Source organism: Somniosus microcephalus, chromosome 19 (genome assembly GCF_052327205.1).
Source record: "Somniosus microcephalus isolate GS21.2 chromosome 19, FLI_Smic_1.0, whole genome shotgun sequence".
Taxonomy (NCBI): Eukaryota; Metazoa; Chordata; class Chondrichthyes; order Squaliformes; family Somniosidae; genus Somniosus; species Somniosus microcephalus.
The window spans coordinates 37,546,144-37,564,838 of NC_141005.1; the positions used below are offsets into that span (position 1 = coordinate 37,546,144).

Here is an 18,695-nt window from a genome sequence, read left to right on the forward strand (position 1 = left end):
GCAGTTTTTAAAAGTACTATATTTAAAGCAAGTATTAAGAACTTTTGAACACCATTAGATTTTGTTTATTGAAAAGTATCTCTCAGTATCTTTCATCAATGAAGCCACAGTATAGTGGAATGTCATTCTCAAAGTGGCATACTGATGTGAACACAATTTAGAATTTGTTGGTTTACATAAAAGCAAACCTCTGTATTGGTTTGATGTCCATATTCCACAGCCTATAAATAAAATGCCACTTAATATATAGTCTAGACAGTTGTGCAATACATAAGTTATCTTTTCAAACCTTTAGTGAATTAGAACAGAAATGCAGCCTATATGATGGTGTCAGAAACACATGAACAAACTGGAAAATTAAGTTGATTGTCAACACATGTATATTATACAATCACATTGGTTAAAATTAAGACATTTTAATATCTTAAATTACTAACAATGTGACAAATACACACCACAAATCAGTAATTGCAAATGAAGGTTTAGCATTACCAAAGTCCATTAAAATTGGAAGATCCTTAAATTGCAATGTTGCCAACTCTGCGAAAGTGTTGACTTTTTTTTCCTGTGTTAATAAATCATCTAGGTATATTTGTCAGGCATTGAAAAGATTTGAAAGAAAATCAACTTCCCACTTCTGGTCCAAGGGATGAGCCCTGCTTCCCCACGACAAGTCCCGTCCCTATCCCTCTCTTAGTGATGTATCTTTTCTCCCCTCTGATCCTCCACAACAATAAAACACAAACTCCAAGTTTTTTCTAGTGACTAGTTACAAAACACTGGTAGAATTTATCTACCCATCCATCTTAGCTAGTGAGTGGCACAGGGATATTTTAAAGAGGATAATTATATTTTCTTTAATGCTTGTTTTCTTTCAAAATGAACAAGTTGTCAGAAATGATCAAATTGGAATATTTTCACAGCACTTGTAATCTTGAACTTGGGAGCAAAAGTGCTGGGGAATAAAAATAGCTAGTTCCCTGGGATTCCTTATAGAATTGGTGCTTATTTAAAATCCAAGACAAAATGTCATACCAGTCTAAGGACATCCTCCTCCCCATGTTCTCTTAAAAAATTACTAAGATAATACAACCAAGTTCAAACTGACCACCAGCATTATACAGCCATTGCAAACCCCTGTTTGCAGTATAAACAAACACTACACCGTGCAATCATTGCACATGATCTTGGATTTCTGTTAGTTAAATGCTATGTTCTCGGTCAACTTTCAGTAAGCTTTACTGCTGCTTGAATTTCAAAAGGAGGGCTTTACATTCCCATATTTAATTTGTTCCAATTTCAACTCCAAACAGATTTATCTCTTCAGCTAACTGGCAGTTCTAAATGTCAAATCTACACACGCATTGAGCTTAAAGTTTCAAGGTTAGGTACTGGTTATCCTTTTGTCCTACATTTTCCACTTTCTGGCTAATGCTCAACTTTGCTGCAAACTTGCACAATATTTACTAGAACTTTTCACAAACTTGATTGTATAGAATACATGTGTACAGTAGGTACTGAATATCCAAATACTCAGCTGGAATCAGTTTTGACATTAGTCATTCACACTAGTAAATATGGATGGTGTTACAGCGTGCTCAACTGTGCTTCTGTATGTATGCAGTTTTTAAGGGCTCAGTCAATAATAGACTTTTTGAATTCTATTGACTTAATTAGTTAGTTGAATCTAGTCTTAGCAGCAGTAATTTTTTCTGCTGTGCTGTACCTATGCTGCAAAGTTTCCACTGCTGTGAATAGAAAAACAAAATGCTTCAGTGGTAGTACAAGACATCATGTGAATCTTATTTTAGTTGTACAGGCTGCAGAGCTTCATTTTTGCTTAAGTAAAGCCTGCACACACACTGGGCCAAATGGCATCCTTCTGTGCTGTAAGCATCTATGGTTCTATTTTTAAGTACTCAGTTATAGGAACAACTTGAAGTCAGTTGCCAGAATTTTCCACAGCCTCCTATTAATTATCTAAATTTTGATACCTGTTCAGAGCATGCATGTTGCATTCCTCACCTCTTCCAAAAGTTTTGGTTATTACTACAAGAGCTGTCTTGTTCTAATCATTATGAGCAAGCATTCTTAACCTATTGCAAACTGCAGTACATTATTTTTCAATAAGTGAAATGTAATGCTGGAACCATTGGCAATTAAACTTATTTGGAGAAACCTGTACGTGCCTCCCTTTGACGTGTATAAAGCTCTAATATCCCACACATCTAATGCTCCCATTTATAATGACAACTGGATACCTGATTCTGCCAAGGTTACTTTTACCTGAATTTTTTTCTCCCAATAATTGCATTTGTTACCACACCATATTGTAGATGTCTCAAACTGATTCACAAAACATTTTTGAAGTGCATAGGCAAAAAATGCTCATGTAAATTCCAGATTCTGCACTCTGCATTTGGCTTGGCTTCAAGTATACCTACAGATTTAATGGCTGGACCAGTTAACAAGTAGCACAGTTTAAACAGTTTGCTGTATTTGATCCCACTGCATCTGCTCCATAGTGCTTGTACAATTCTTTCCTTTCTCCAAAAACTGCATGCACAACACAAACTTTTACAACAGAGATTGTTTCAATAACTTCTGTACACCAACCATTGTGGCATAAAATACCTTGAGAAATATCCAAGCTAGTGAAAACACTGGTTACTACTGAAATCTTGGGTAGGAGCTGGTATATTTTGAAATCCTATTACAAAACTGTCTGATAAATACCAGCCTTAGGGCAAAGAAAACTACTGCTCACTTTTAACAACTTGTATTTATATAGTGCCTTTAATGTAGTAAAATGTTCCAAAGCGCTTGAATGATAAATCTTAACAAAAAAACATGACTACTGCATTAAGTTAAAGTAACAATTGTCTTAAAGCTCTAATCCATTTTTTCCCCCATTTCTTCTCTCCCTCCCTACCCCCCTCCCCCAATAAAATGTAGTTTAGGGTATCACATTAGCTATCTTCCAAAAGAGAACTTAATGAAGCATGTATCAATGAATTTACCTATAATTAGAAAATGTGTTAAATTGGTGAAAGCTCTTACCTGGAATTAAGTTTGTTTTTTTGTGATACAGGTTTGATTTTGGTTTAAATTTGGATCATGAGATTTTTTAATTTGCAAAATGTAAAAATTTGAATGCTCAATGAGTGGTGATTGAGATTTCAAAGTTTTAAAAGAAAATTGAGCTAAGGAAGCAGAGTGCTGTCTAAATGCTCTTCCGTAAGCTGAGAAGGATCCAGAACTGGTGTGGCTAGTTTACATGCTGTATCTCTCCTATAAAGCATTAATGTAATTCCATAGTATAATTTTCTCACTGCTCTTGATGTCCAAGTCCAGAAATTCAATATCAAATAAATGGTTGTGATGTTTAACAATAACAGTTCAACTTAAAATGCACACAATCTTCGCTATGTGCACTTTTGTACCTCACTGAAAAAGTATACCACTCTAATAAGGAAGTTTGGATCCCATAGCTGCAGTTATTGAAGCTCTACAAGATTTCTTTGTTGGGCAGCTGGTTTTTTTCCCCCCTGTAAAACTGCCCTTCAGTGTTCCAGATCCTGAAGTGCTTAGCAAGAATACTCCCAGGGCTTCCACTCCTGACTCCTTAGAACTTTTGCCTAGATTCTCCTTCCTTTATATCCTCCTCCTCTTCACTGCCAGCTGCAAGGCTCACTAATGTTTGATAACAGTTTTTCTGATGTTTGGAAAGCACAGCACTGAAGAACAGTGAGCACAACTGCTCAATTTTTTGGAGAGAATACAAATATGGTCAATACATTTCAGAAATATCAACTGAGCCTGTAAATTTATGTAAAATGATTTACTGGAAAAGACTTGCATTTATATAGCACCTAATTGCATTTCTCAAGACATATTTGAATATGAACAATAGGAATGTACAGGAAACTCTTTTTTATCCGGCACCGGCGTGGTGCCGGTTTATGAAAAAGTCCGGATTACAGAGTTATAGTTAAAGGTACGAGAGCTCCGTACACCAACAAATCCAGGCTTCCCTGTTGCTTAGCAACAGCTGCAAGAACCCTGGCCACAGACCAAGCATCCCTGTTGCTTAGCAACAAGTGCAGAAACCCCCGATTACACAGCCACTACTATGAAGAAAAACTTAACTGAACCTACTCCTGAATTTTGCTGGTTAACCGAGATTTCCGGTTGTTTGGGTGCCGGTAAAGCGAGAGGTTCCTGTAATATCAAAGTTTGCAGATGACAGAAATAAGGAGAATGGTTAACTGAACAGAACTAAAGTTACTAGACTAGAACAATAAAGGATAAATGAAATTCAATGTGGAGAAATGAGAGGTGATGCATTTGGGGAGAAAATACACTACATAGTACAACATTTTTAATGGAGTAGAAGAGCAGAGACTTGGGGGTTTAGATACACAAGTGGGAGGACAAATTGATTAAAAAAAAATTAAAACAGCATATGTGATCCTAGGTTTTATAAGTAGGGACATGGAGTACAAAAAGAAAGAAAGAGGTACTGCTAAATCTATACAAATTATTAGTTGGGCTGCAGTTATACTATTGAGTCCAGTTTTGAGTGCCCTACTTTACTTCAAAGTCATGGAAAGTATGGAAGAGATTTACGAACAAGATAACAGGGATGAGAGACTTTAGTTAGGAGGGGAGACTAGAGAAACAGGTTCTATTCATGAGAATTAATAGGAGATTAACACAATAGTAAGGAAGGATATTAGCTCTGATGTGGAATCTGTATGGGTAGAGCTGAGAAATACCATGGGGCAGAAAACATTAGTGGGAGTTGTATACAGACCCCCAAACAGTAATGCGGAGGTTGGGGATGGCATTAAACAGGAAATTAGAGATGCGTGCAATAAGGGCACAGCAGTTATCATGGGTGACTTTAATCTATATATAGATTGGGCTAACCAAATTAGTAACAATACCGTGGAGGAGGAATTCCTAGAGTGTATACGGGATGGTTTCCTGGACCAATATGTCGAGGAATAAACTAGAGATCAGGCCATCTTAGACTGGGTATTATGTAATGAGAAAGGATTGATTAGCAATCTTGTGTGAGGCCCCTTGGGGAGGAGCGATCATAATATGATAGAATTCTTCATTAAGATGGAGAGTGAAGTAGTTGACTCAGAGACTAGGGTCCTGAATTTAAATAAAGGAAACTATGACAGTATGAGGCACGAGTTGGCTAGGATGGATTGGGAAGCGTTACTTAAAGGGTTGATGGTGGATAGGCAATGACAAACATTTAAAGATCGCATGTATTAACTACAGAATTTGTTCATCCCTGTCTGGCATAAAAATAAAACAAAAAAGGTGGCGCAACCATGGCTAACAAGGGAAATTGTTAAGATCCAAGGAGAGGACATATAAATTGGCCAGAAAAAGCAGCAAACCTGAGGATTGGGAGCAGTTTAGGATTCAGCAAAGGAGGACAAAAGGATTAATTAAGAGGGGGAAAATAGAGTATGAGAGTAAGCTTTCAGGGAACATAAAAAGTGACTAAAAGCTTCTATAGATATGTGAAGAGAAAAAGATTGGTGAAGTCAAGCGTAGGTCCCTTGTAGTCAGAATCAGGGGAATTTATAATGGGGAACAAAGAAATGGCTGACCAATTAAATAAATACTTGGTTCTGTCTTCACAAAGGAGGACACAAATAACCTCTCAGAGATGTCGGGGAACATAGGGTCTAATGAGAGGGAGGAACTGAATGAAATCAGTATTTGTAGGGAAATTGACAGGATTGAAGGCCGATAAATCCCCAGGGCTTGATAATCTACATCCTAGGGTACTTAAGGCCCTAGAAATAGTAGATGCATTGCTGGTCATCTTCCAAAATTCTATAGACTCTGGCACAGTTCCCATGGATTGGAGGGTAGCTAATGTAACCCCACTATTTAAAAAAGGTGGTAGAGAGAAAATGGGGAATTATAGACCGGTAGGCCGGACATGGGTAGTGGGGAAAATGCTAGAGTCCATTATAAAAGATGTAATAGCAGAGCACTTGGAAAACAGTGACAGGATCGGATAAAGTCAACATGGAATTACAAAAGGTAAATCGTGCTTGACTAATCTGGAATTTTTTGAGAATGTAACTGGTAGACTGGATAAGGGAGAACCAGTGGATGTGGTGTATTTGGACTTTCAGAAGGCTTTCGATAAGGTCCCGCATAAGAGATTGGCGTGTAAAGTTAAAACGCATGGGATTGGGGGTAAGATACTGACTTGGATAGAGAACTGGTTGGCAGACAGGAAGCAAAGAGTTGGAATAAACGGCTCTTTTTCTGAGTGGCAGGCAGTGACTAGTGGGGTACCGCAGGGATCGGTCCTAGGACCCCAGCTATTCACAATATATATTAATGATCTAGACGAGGGAACTAGATGTAATATCTCCAGGTTTGCAGACGACACAAAGCTGTGTGTGCTGTGAGGAGGATGCTGAGAAACTCCAGTATGATTTGGACAGGTTGGGTAATTGGGCAGATGCATGGCAGATGTGGTCTAATGTGGATAAATGTGAGGTTATCCACTTTGGTGGCAAAAACAGGAAGGCAGATTATTATCTGAATGACAATATATTGGGAGAAGGGGAAGTGCAACGAGACCTGGGTGTCCTTGTGCACCAATCGCTGAAGGTAAGCATGCAGGTGCAGCAGGCGGTTAAGAAGGCAAATGGAATGTTGGCCTTCATAGAGAATTCGAGTACAGGAGCAAGGATGTCTTGCTGCAGTTGTACAGGGCCTTGGTGAGACCACACCTTGAGTATTGTGTGCAGTTTTGGTCGCCTTATCTGAGGAAGGATGTTCTTGCCATGGAGGGAGTGCAGCGAAGATTCACCAGACTGATACCTGGGATGGCAGGAATGACGTATGAGGAGAGATTGGGTTGATTGGGCTTATATTCGCTGGAGTTTAGAAGAATGAGAGGGGATCTCATTGAAACTTATAAAATTCTAACAGGACTGGACAGACTAGATGCAGGAAGGATGTTCCCAATGGCGGGGGAGTCCAGAACCAGGGATCAGAGTCTAAAGATAAGGGGTAAGCCATTTAGGACAGAGATGAGGAGGAATTTCTTCACCAAGAGAGTGGTGAACCTGTGGAATTCTCTACCACAAAAGGCAGTTGAGGCCAAATCATTAAATATACTCAAGAAGGAGTTAGATATATTTCTTATGGGGAGAAAGCAGGGACAGGGTACTGAATTTGGATGATCAGCCATGATCTCATTAAATGGCGGAGCAGGCTCGAGGGGCCAAATGGCCTACTCCTGCTCCTAGCTTCTATGTTTCTATGAGAAGGTTCAGAGGGGGTCTGATAGTTACTCAAAACCCCTCAATTTCGATAAGGTAAATAGGGGAAAAATTCCACTGATTGATGAGTCAAAAACTAGAGGGCATAAATTTAAGACCATCAAAAGAATGAAAGGAGAGACTAGGAGAGTTCTTTTCAATGCAAAGGATTGTTAAGATATGGAATTCCCAAACAAGCAAAAATCCATAACTTGCAGAAGAAAATTGATAAATATTTGAACAAGGAACATTTTAAAAGGTTTAGGGATAGGGACAGGGGAATGGCACGAAATGGGTAACTCCTGTGTTGTGATATTTTATGTTTCTAATTAATCTCTCAAACATTGCTAAGCATTTCACACATAAATGACTTTGAAGTGCAGTGACTGTTATATAGACTAGGGGAGCAGCCATTTTCTGCACAACACCTTAAAACAGGAATGATGAGAATAATATATTTTTTCTGGTTGTATATGTCTAGAGAGGAATGTTGACCAGACACCAACAGGACTCCTTGCTCTTCGTATAGTGGCATGGAATCTTTAACAGTCACCTCAACCACCGTACTCCTTTTGTACTGCTGGTTTGAATCTACAATCTTTCCAGCCAAGCTGACACTAGGAATTTTGTATAAACATACAACTCTAAGTTTTTTTCTGCCCTATTTCTCTCCTGAAGGAACCAACTCTTGTTAGCGTACATTTCCACAGACCTAGGAAGCCCTCTGGTCAATTTCTCAAATGTGAACCTGGGAGTTTGCATCTTTGATTCCAAACATCATGATCTCTTGGTTTCAGATCAAACAAGGTATGGAAACTTCCTGCTAATCACCACCTACACCTCCCCTAACTGACAAATCAATACTCCTCCATATTGAACACCATTTGGAGGAAGCATTTCAGAAAACAAGGGCACAGAATATATTCTGGTTGGGGGAATCCAATGTCCACCAATAGTGAGTTGGTAGTACCACCAATGACTGAGTTAGTTGAGTCCTAAAGGACATAGGTGCCAGACTAACCCTGTGGCAGATGGTGAGGGAACTAACTTAACCTTGTCCTCATCAATCTACCTTTTGCAGACTGCATTGGCAGGAGTGACCACCACACAGTCCTTAAGATATGGTCTCATCTCCACAATGAAGACACTCTCCATTGTGTAGTGTGGCACTTCCACTGTGCTAAGTGAAACAAACTAAGGACAGATTTAGCAGCCCAAAAGTGGCATCCATGAGGTGCTGTTGGCCATTAACAACAACAGAATTCTATACCTTATATACCACACAATCTATAACCTAATGGCCCGGCACATCCTTCATGGTCCATCACCATTAAACTGGGAGAGCAACCCTGGTTCAATGGGTAGTGTAGAAGAGTATGTCAGGAGCAGCAACAAGCATAAATTAGAATGAACTATCGACCTAGTGAAGCTACTATACAGGACTACCTGCATGCTAAACACCAAAAGCAAACAGAGCTAAGTTTCATAACAAACAGATCAGACCAAAGCTCTATAGCCCTACTACATCCAGTTGAAAATTATAGTGGACTAACATGAGGTGGCTCCATAAACATCCCTGTCCTCAACCATAGTAGAGCCCAGCATATGAGGGCATGAGTCAAGGCTGAATTGTTGCAAGCATCTTCAGCCTAAATGACATGAATGATCCTTATGTAGCCTCGTCCCAAGGTCCCCACCATCACAGATGACAGTATCTAGCCAATTCAGCTCACTCGTGACATTAAGAAGTGACTGAGTCACAGGACATAATGAAGTCGATGGCCCTGACAACATTCTAGCTGTAGTGTTGAAAACCTGTGCATCAGAACTCGCTGTCCCTCTCTCCTGTCAAGCAGTTCCAGTGTAGCTACAAGATCGCTTTCTAAGAAGATGATGTGGAAAATTGCCCAGGTATATCCTATCCACAAGAAACAGGAAAAATCTAACCCAACTATTTACTGCCCTATGAGACTTTTTCCAATCATCAGTAAAGTGATGGGAGGAGTCATCAATAGTGCTATCAACATCCCCTATTCAACAATAACTTGCTCATCAATACTCAATCTGGGTTCCACCAGGAGCAACTCCAGATCGTGTCACAGCCTTGGAGCTGCTTCATCAATGATCTTCTCTGCAACATAAGATCAGGAGTGGGGCTGTTCGCTGACAATTCCACAGTGCTTAGCTCCATTCCCAACTATTCCAATAATGGAGCAGCCCAGGTCAGCCTACAGCTGAATTTGGATAACATCCAGCCTTGGGTTGACAAGTGGCAGATAACATTTGTGCCACACAACAGGCAGGTAATGGTCATCTCCACAAAAGAAAATCAAATCAGACCCGCCGACCTTCAATGGCACCACTATTGTCAAGTCCCCCACCATCAACCTCTTGGGAGGTCACCACTAACCAGAAGCTTAACTTAACATATCAACACCGTGGCTACAAGAACAGGGCATAGGCTGAGTACTTTGCAACAAGTGGCTCATCTCCGGACTCCCAAAAGCCCTTCCCCCATCTAAAAGGCTCAAGTCAAAAGTGTGATGGAATAATCACCACTCACTTAGATGGTTGCAACCTCAATAACTCAAAAAACTCAAAACCATTGATGATTGACTTGATCAACATTCATGCTACTGTACTGAATATCCACCCCTCAAACATCAGCAGACTGTGGCTGTAGTATGTACTATCTACAGGATGCACTGTAACAACTCACCAAGTTTGTTTTGACAGCACCTTCCAGCCACGCAACCTCTACCACCAAGGACAAGAGCAGCAATATCATGGCAACACCATTGCCTCCAAGTCACACACCATCCTGACTTGGACACATATCACCTTTCCCTCATCGTCACTGGGTCAAATCGTGGAATTCCCTACCTAACACCATCATGGAAGCACCATCACCACAAGGAATACAGCAGCTCAATAAGGTCCACCATCATTTTCTCAAGGCAACTAGGAATGGGCAATAAATGTGGCATTGCCAGTAACACCCACAACCTGCGAACAAATAAGAAAACCTAGACTAGTGAGCGTAGGTAGGCTATTTTATCATAAAGGACATTAGTTAAGTCTGCAACCAATATCCAGATACATCCACTTTCAAGCAGAAGTTGCAGCACTGTGTTCAGGAGTGAGAACCCTGAATTTTCACCCCCTTCCTTAGCCCTGGAGCTCTAATGTTAATTGTAGCAGCCCAGTTGCCACCCCGTCTGCAATCAGGAAATTCAGAAAAGACCAGGAATTGATCCTGAGACCTTCTGGGCTGTATCACTAAATGCTATACCAAGCAGTGTATTTCCCACTGAGCCATTGTGAGAGTACCCTAATGTTAGTGAGTAGTACATTTTGGAAAGGGTGGTTGGTGGTGTAAAACTCTCTTCTATTGCACTTTGCCAACAAATCTAAATTGTGCAATTCCAGATAAGTTCCAAGTTAAAGAGAGTTAGTGGGAGTTCCACCAGTGGCTCAGTTGCTAAGTCACCCCGTACAGTCTGGAGGCTTTTTGTGATAGAAGCTGCTGCCTATTCCTGTGTAATTCAGCATCTTCATGAGAAAGGTGGAAAAAACTGGAAAGGGAAGGGTATGAGCTAGTGGTGAAATACTGATTGGAGCCAAGTCACTTAGGAGAAGGTGGCAGTCTGGTGATCTACCTGTCTGCTCTCCAGCCAGAGAATGATTTAGGGAAAGGAAAAGAAATATGAAATAACTTACAAAAAATACCAATTTGTCTAATCTAACACAAATTCATATTTTTATTGTAGTAACAGAATTAAATGATCTATGAAGTACTCACAGACACACTCAGAAAAATTTGAAGGAAATTCTTATATACTAACATTCAGATGAGCATTTCCTCTCAAGCTTAAAAACACTTTTTAATTAAATGAGTGTCTCTTAACCAAGGAGAGATGCTCGGGTACTGACAGCTGATTTATCTAATTATAATAAGTCCTTCATCAAAATTAAGTAGCTTTTACTGAAAAGAATGAAAAACATTATTAGAAAAAAATGAGAGAATTCCAATCTTGGGAGCACTTGTGATAAGATGTAACATTTCACCGTGCCAGCCTGCTTAGATTAGAGAATTATCACAAAACAGCTTCTCTCAGGTCAGTGTTAAAAACAGGCTTTCTGTGCTCAAAATAACTCTTAAAAAAGGAAATATGTTTTGATTAGGGAAACTTTATACTAAGACAATTATATAGACTTGACCAGCAGTATGAATTTATGGTGCCCAATATACATTAATTTTTTTTAATGTATTTTATTTAACAAAATAAGTTTATTTCAAACCCTGTTCAAAAATATTTTGTATACTATAAAACAATACTCTACCTTTTTATTTGGTGGAGTTCCAGGCACTATCTCATTTTCCAATCCGTCCTCTAAATCATTGTTTAACACAGTGGAAGCCTTGACATTTTTTGTCAGGTTTTCATTAAATATGGGGCTTCTGCAATATTCCTTTACTTCCTGAATTCTGTACTGTACATCTTTTTGTGAAGTGGCTACTACAGGTGAATTCATCTCTTCATTAATCCATTCATTCATATCTTCTTCAGTTTGATTATTTGTCAGATTTGCACTGTTGGTAAAATAATGCTTGTAAGTTACTGGTAGTTGTTATGAACTACTATTATTAATACACACATATGCATGATTTCATATAACTTTCATAAATGTGTGCACCTTCAGCAAACTGAAAAAGAGAGCTGAGATTTACATATTTTATAAATTTCTAAAGTTTATTCATCAGCCTGAACCTAGCTGCCAGCTCCAAATAGAAGTACAATTGACACCCAATTTATTATTATGAATCAAGTTTACAAATTACAATTTTAACCATATAGGGACAAGAATTTCAGAATATTTGATTTGATTTCACTGGTCAACATATTGAGGTGAAACAAATCCAGTAATATGGTTCAAAAATATTGGGAAAAAATCAAATATTTTTAATTTTTGCCATTACTCTTAAAAATGGAAAAATATAGGGTTAACAATGTCTGGTTTACTGGAAAATAAAGCTGAGTGATATTGCAACTACATAACTGTATGACAAGGATTGTACTTTTTTAGCTGAATTACTGCTTAAAATTGATTAAGGATATATGTTAGGAACCTGTGGACTGTGAAAATCAAACAGTCATGTTGTCTGTATCATAAGTGATTTATTTTTCATTTTCATAATTCAATATTACTCAGATATAAATTTTGTTGATTCCACATGACCTAATGGCAGCCTTAAAAGATTATTATGATATTTTATGTTGCATGGAGGTGGGATGTCAATACCATTGGTGCTGCAAATTGTCTAGAGTTACTAGCATTAGGAGCTCAATATAACGAGCTATTCACAATAGGGAGAATGGAAGATGAATGTTAAATAGCAGCAAGGAAGCAGCAACAGGACTGATAGATGTGTTTGAGTCATAAAGGAACAGATAAGAATAAAAGCAAATTCATGCAGAAAAAGGAACATAGAAAGGGGAAAAGAAAATCACACAATTGTCATCTGCCAGGTCAGCAGGGGAAGGAGGTTTAAATGTGTACACACCTCTGCAATATAGTTTCAGCAGTGATCCACAAGACTTGTAAAACACTGTTGTAGCTCTCTGCCCCACCTATATGGTATATGTTAAACAAGACACTTGTGTATTACTAAATATTTACATTTTAAATTTCTATGATTAGAACGTCAGTGGAGCTTAGCTGAACGGATGTCATTGAAATCGCTTCAGATAATCTCTGGTTTACTATTAAGCAAGGGTGTACATGTCTCTGTTAAACAGAAGTATCATATATTGTGAAAATAATAGGAATTCAAGAAATGCAGGAATCAAAGAGAGAATAAATATTTAAATCAACAGGATAAAGAAACATTCAAAAGAGTATCTACTATTCTGTACCTCTTATTGGTAAAAGTCTTTAAATTCTGAGTGTGCTGTGATGATGAGCGGCTCCCTGTGTCAGCTAATGTAGCCAGCACAAAAATAGCTTCAAGCATTATATCATCAATGCTAAATGCAACTGGCCTGTAAATTACATGAATAAAAATAACTGCAATTCCATGAAAATAAGTTTTTCAATGCTTCTTACCTTTAAAAAAAACTGTCTGCATTTGGACATTTTCAGCTAAATTCTATTTTTAAATTAGCAGGTAATGTAAATTGGCATAGTGACATTAGCATTTACGACATGGAGGTAATAAATTATATTCATGTGCAGCAGATCTTACAAACTTTTTTCACAACTTTTAAGAGCACAAAAATAATAAAAGAGCAAATTTTAGGAATTTAGGAAGTATTTATTATTAATAAAAAAATATTTATCTCAGAAACACACATTACAATTATTTCCTTGTTGTCTTAAAAGTATCTGATTTCAGACAGACCTGGCGCACTGCTTGGAACTGGGACTGACCCGTTAGAAAAGAGTTGAGTGACAGGGTTTCCTGGAACCCTGGCTAATACTAGGAAGGAGTTTTGTTAACTACCAGCCAGATTCTTAGATCTCAAGTTGTACGATGGCAAGACCTCAGGAGGAGAGAAAATTGATACAGTCTACTAGCCCTGATGCAAGAGTTGTTGCTTTAAGATTGCTCTGTGACTTAATCAAGAAATGGGGGTCACAATTGTCTTGATTTGCACACTTTGTACAAAACTAATAACTTGCAGGACAATGGAGTATTACAGTTTAAACTCTTTTATGAAGCATCAGGTCTGTGATCTCAATCATACCGCACAGTGGGGACAAGATGGAGTTAGGACCCCTTACAGATGCCTGCAGGCCAATGACAACTCAGCATGTGATCACATGTGAATATAATAGGTATTCCTTACAGATGCCTGCGGGCCAATGATAATTCAATATGCAAATGTTACATCCCCTTTCTTTTAAAAGAAAAATGTTATGCATTACTTTTAAACCTTTCTTCTACATAATGTTCTCGGTAGCATAAACATATAAGTAAACTCAGCATTTAACTAGCACTGAAAACATCTCAACGTTTCAATAACAATGTACAATTATTTTTTAGGGCAGCGATCCGCCTACACCCTTTGACAGTTCACAAGTCAAGGATAACTCTAGGCTTGACCTCTCGTCCCGACCTTGTGTGGTATGGAACTGAGCATGCTCCTGAATCAGTCAACAAATCAGGTTCAAGTAAGTATGATGTGTTTTGTGTATTGCTCTATTCATCACACTCTGTTGAACTGATCCTCTCGTCGGAATGACGGTGTTGTTCCTTGGTGTTCGGGAGGTGCCTGCGATTGCGGCGATACACCTGTCCTTCTGGGGTGCGGACGTGATACGATCGCTCAGTGTCAGCTGGCTGGATGATGACTGCTGGCTTCCAATAGTCTTGCTCCTGGATTCTGATGGATTCTCCATTGTGCAGCGGTGGCAGTAGTCTAGCTGACCTGTCATAGTATCTCTTTTGGTGTTGCTGTCTCTGTATACGTTTTGCATGCACTTGCTTGCAGCTGACGACCTCTGGCTGCAGCTGCTGGTTGGTGCTTGGAAGGATTGAGCGAAGTCTGCGGCTCATCAACAGCTGTGCTGGTGACTTGAAGTTGTCAACCGGAGTGTTGCGGTACTCAAGGAGACTGATGTAGGGGTCTCTTTTGTCCGCTTTGGCTTTGTCCATGAGCGTTTTTGCAATCTGGACAGTTTTTTCAGCAAGGCCATTACTTTGAGGGTAATGTGGGCTTGATGTGACATGTGTGAAATCCCATGCCTTGGCAAACGACTCGAACTCTTTTGATTTGTATTGGGGGCCATTGTCTGAGACTAAAGTCTCTACCATGCCATGCCTGGCAAAGGCTGCCTTTAGCTTGTGGATCACAGCTGCAGATGTGGTGCTGTGAAGCTTGCCCAATTCAAAAAATCTGCTGTAGTAATCAACAGTCACTATGTAGTCCTCATTGTTCCATGTGAACAGATCCGTTGCCGCGACCTGCCAGGGCCTGTCTGGGATACGATGAGGTATCATGGGCTCTTTGACATTTGATGGGCAGTGTTCTAGACAAATGGAACATTTTCCGACAATGTCCTCAATGTGTTTGCACATTCCGGGCCAAAACATAATGTCACGTGCTCTTTGTTTGCATTTTTCCATGCCCATATGTCCAGCATGAATTTTTGTCAACATCTCTTCTCTGAGACTGGTAGGAATGATGATTTTCTCCCCTTTGAAAATGATTCCGTTGATTTGTGACAGTTCGTCTCTGTGGTTCCAGAATTCAGGTATGCTCTGAGGGCATTTCCTCCTTTCCTCAGGCCATCCTTCATGTATGACTTTGCTCAGCAGTGTGAGTTGTGCATCTTTCTCTGTTCCTGCTCAGATCTCCTTCAGTTTTCAGTCACTCACAGGTAAGCTGTTGTACACCATGTGCATCTGCACATCCATGCCTTCACTGAGGCTGCTGTCCTGGTAGCTAAGAGACTTTCTGGAGAGCGTGTCTGCGACAGGAATGTCTTTGCCTGGACGGTGAATGATTGTGAAGTCGTACTTCTGTAGCTGAAGGATCATTCTCTGTAGCCTTGGTGGAGCTGTGGCTAGTGGTTTCCTCATGATTGACTCGAGGGGCTTGTGGTTGGATTCCACAATGACTTGTTGGCCATAGACGTATTGGTGGAAACGCTTACATCCAAACAGAATTGCATATAGCTCTTTCTCGATTTGAGCATAGTTGATTTCACTGTCTGAGAGAGATCTGGAAGCGTAGCCGATGGGCTTTCCTTCTTGCAGTAATACTGCGCCTAGTCCGTACTTTGACGCGTCGACTTGTAGTCTGAGCTCTTTGTTGGGGTCGAAGTAGGCAAGAACTGGTCCTGGTTCTCTGGTGATTAGGTGTTTCATTTTCTGAAATGCTGTGTCCTGTTGTTTGTCCCACAGGAACTCATTGGATTGTTTGAGCAACTGACGCATGGGTGCGTTGATTTCGGAGAGGCTCGGGGCAAACTTGGCTAAGTAGTTAACCATGCCTAGTACGGTCTCTAGTTCTGCGCGGTTCTTCGGCGGCTCCATCTTCTTGATGGCGGAGATTTTCTCTGGATCCGGCTTAATGCCATCAGTTGAGAGGCGATGCCCAAAATAACTGATCCGGTGGATCCGATTATGCTTTTCTCGGGGTTGAGCCAGATACCTTTCTCCCGTGATCTTTGTAGCATCGCACGGAGGTTCCTGTCATGTTCCCCTCCATTCCTGCCATAGATGAGGATGTCGTCTACGATTGCAACTACTCCATCGAGGCCTTCATAGGTTTTGTCGATCTTCCGCTGGAATTCATCCTGAGCTGAGATAAGACCAAATGGTAAACGCAGAAATCGGTAGCGTCCAAATGGTGTGTTGAACGTTGTTAGCTTAGATGACTCTTCTGTGAGCTTGATAGTCCAGTATCCTGATCGTGCGTCCATTACACTGAAGTAACGTGCTCCCACTAGCTTGGGTGTGATGTCATCTAGCGTTGGTAGAGGGTAGTGAGGGCGTTTGATAGCCTTGTTCAAATCTCTGGGGTCGAGACAGACTCTGAGCTTGCCTGTACGTGGTTTCTCAACCACTACTAACGCGTTGACCCACTCTGTCGGTTCTGTTTCCCGGACGATGATTTCTGTATTCTCCATGCTCTGCAGCTCCTCCTTCAGGCGATTACATAGAGCAAGGGGTATCCTTCTCGGTGGGCAAACCACAGGGGTTGCTGCTGGGTCAAGGTGAATAGTGCATTCACCTGGGAATAGTCCGATTCCTTTGAAAACATCAGCAAACTCCTCCATGACTGTCTGCTTCTCAACTGGTGCCGTCAATGATAGCACTAGCTTGACGAGGTCCATGTCTAAACATGCCTTTAGACCTAGCACTGGAGGTGCTTGAGTGTCAACAATGTAAAAGTCCAACATCATGTCGCTTTCTTTGTACTTGCATTTCATCACTCATTCCTCTGCAAGATTCTAGAGATGACAAAAGATATTCACTTAACAGAGCTGTTAGAAAGCATGCTTCAGAATCACCAGTTCTATGTTGAACTAGGTGGGAAGCGCAGCAGGTGGCGTAGTCAGAGGAATGGTCTTCCTCAGGGAAGTGTGCTTGCACCGCTGCTGTACAACATCTACATGAATGACCAACCTATAGACGGTGTCACACACTGTTTTATATATGCTGATGACTTATGTGTCACTGCCCAAAGCTCTGATTTTAACACCGTGGAGAAAACGCTTTCTGAGGCCTTGGAGGGACTAAAATCCTACTATGAAGAAAACCACCTTCGCGCAAACCCATCAAAGACGCAAGTTTGTGCATTCCACCTCAGAAACCGTGAAGCCAAACGCCAGTTGAAAGTAACCTGGTGTGGAGCAACACTGACGCATTGCGAGCACCCTATCTACTTAGGAGTCACCCTTGACCGATGCCTCACCTTCAAGAACCACATCGAGAAGACAAAGGCAAAAGTGAGCGCACAAAACAACATCCTGAATAAGCTCACTAACACAAGATGGGGAGCAAGCCTGAAAACATTGCGAACCAGTGCACTTGCTCTTTGCTATTCAACTGCCAAATACGCCTGCCCTGCATGGGAAAGGTCTACTCATGCCAAGAAGATGGATGCCATTCTGAATGCAAGCTGCCGATTTATCACAGGTTGCTTAAAACCAACAAACACCAACAGCCTATATATCCTGGCGGGTATCGCTCCCCCTGATATAAGAACGGTAGCCAGCAAGAAAGAGCGACTCCGTCAAACATCAGATGAGAGGCACCCTCTGCATTGTCATACACCTACACCCAGCCGCCGAAAGTCAAGGAAGAGCTTCATGAACAGTGTTGTTCCATTACAATCAACCTCATCTGAAGCCCGCATTGCCTTGTGGAAAGACCGGCTCGCCAGTCTTGAACAACCCCCAGCGATGGAAATTTTACCTGATGAAAGCCTTCCCCCAGGAGCTAATTGCAACTGGGCAATCTGGAAGTGCCTTAACAGACTTAGGACCGGTGTAGGTTGCTCAAAGGTGTCACTAAGCAAATGGGGATATTCAACCAGCCCGACAACTTGTGAATGTGGAACTGAGGCACAGATTATGCAACATCTCCTGCAATGCCCATCGTTAGAGGAACCCTGCACTGTTGCAGATCTTGCTGAATCCAACAACAAAGTGCAAAAATGTGTCCAGTTCTGGCTGGGCTATGTATAGACTGTCCGTGGACACGATAAGAAGAAGATCACGCATGTGCCTTTTACAATGAGCTGCTCACCCCCATAGCTGGTCAGTCTGCGTGAGGTGGGCTGTAGCTCACACTCATCCTTCAAGCTGTGATACTCACTCAGAGGAATTACATTAACCTGAGCTCCAGTGTCTAGTTTAAACCTA

The 18,695-nt window shown here is 40.6% G+C and overlaps 1 protein-coding gene across 1 annotated transcript in view; it reads right to left on the reverse strand.

Moving 5' to 3' along the window:
- Positions 1 to 132: 132 nt before the first annotated feature.
- The window catches only part of rad9b (RAD9 checkpoint clamp component B), a 67,459-nt gene continuing 48,896 nt past the window's right edge, over positions 133 to 18,695 (reverse strand). Inside the window, exons 9-11 of the mRNA XM_085961584.1 lie at positions 13,235 to 13,360; positions 11,661 to 11,910; positions 133 to 3,757 (exon numbers count right to left, since the gene is read on the reverse strand). Of these exons, the coding sequence (XP_085817710.1) occupies positions 3,626 to 3,757; positions 11,661 to 11,910; positions 13,235 to 13,360 (508 nt within the window). The 3' untranslated portion in view covers positions 133 to 3,625. The remainder of the gene's footprint in view (positions 3,758 to 11,660; positions 11,911 to 13,234; positions 13,361 to 18,695) is intronic.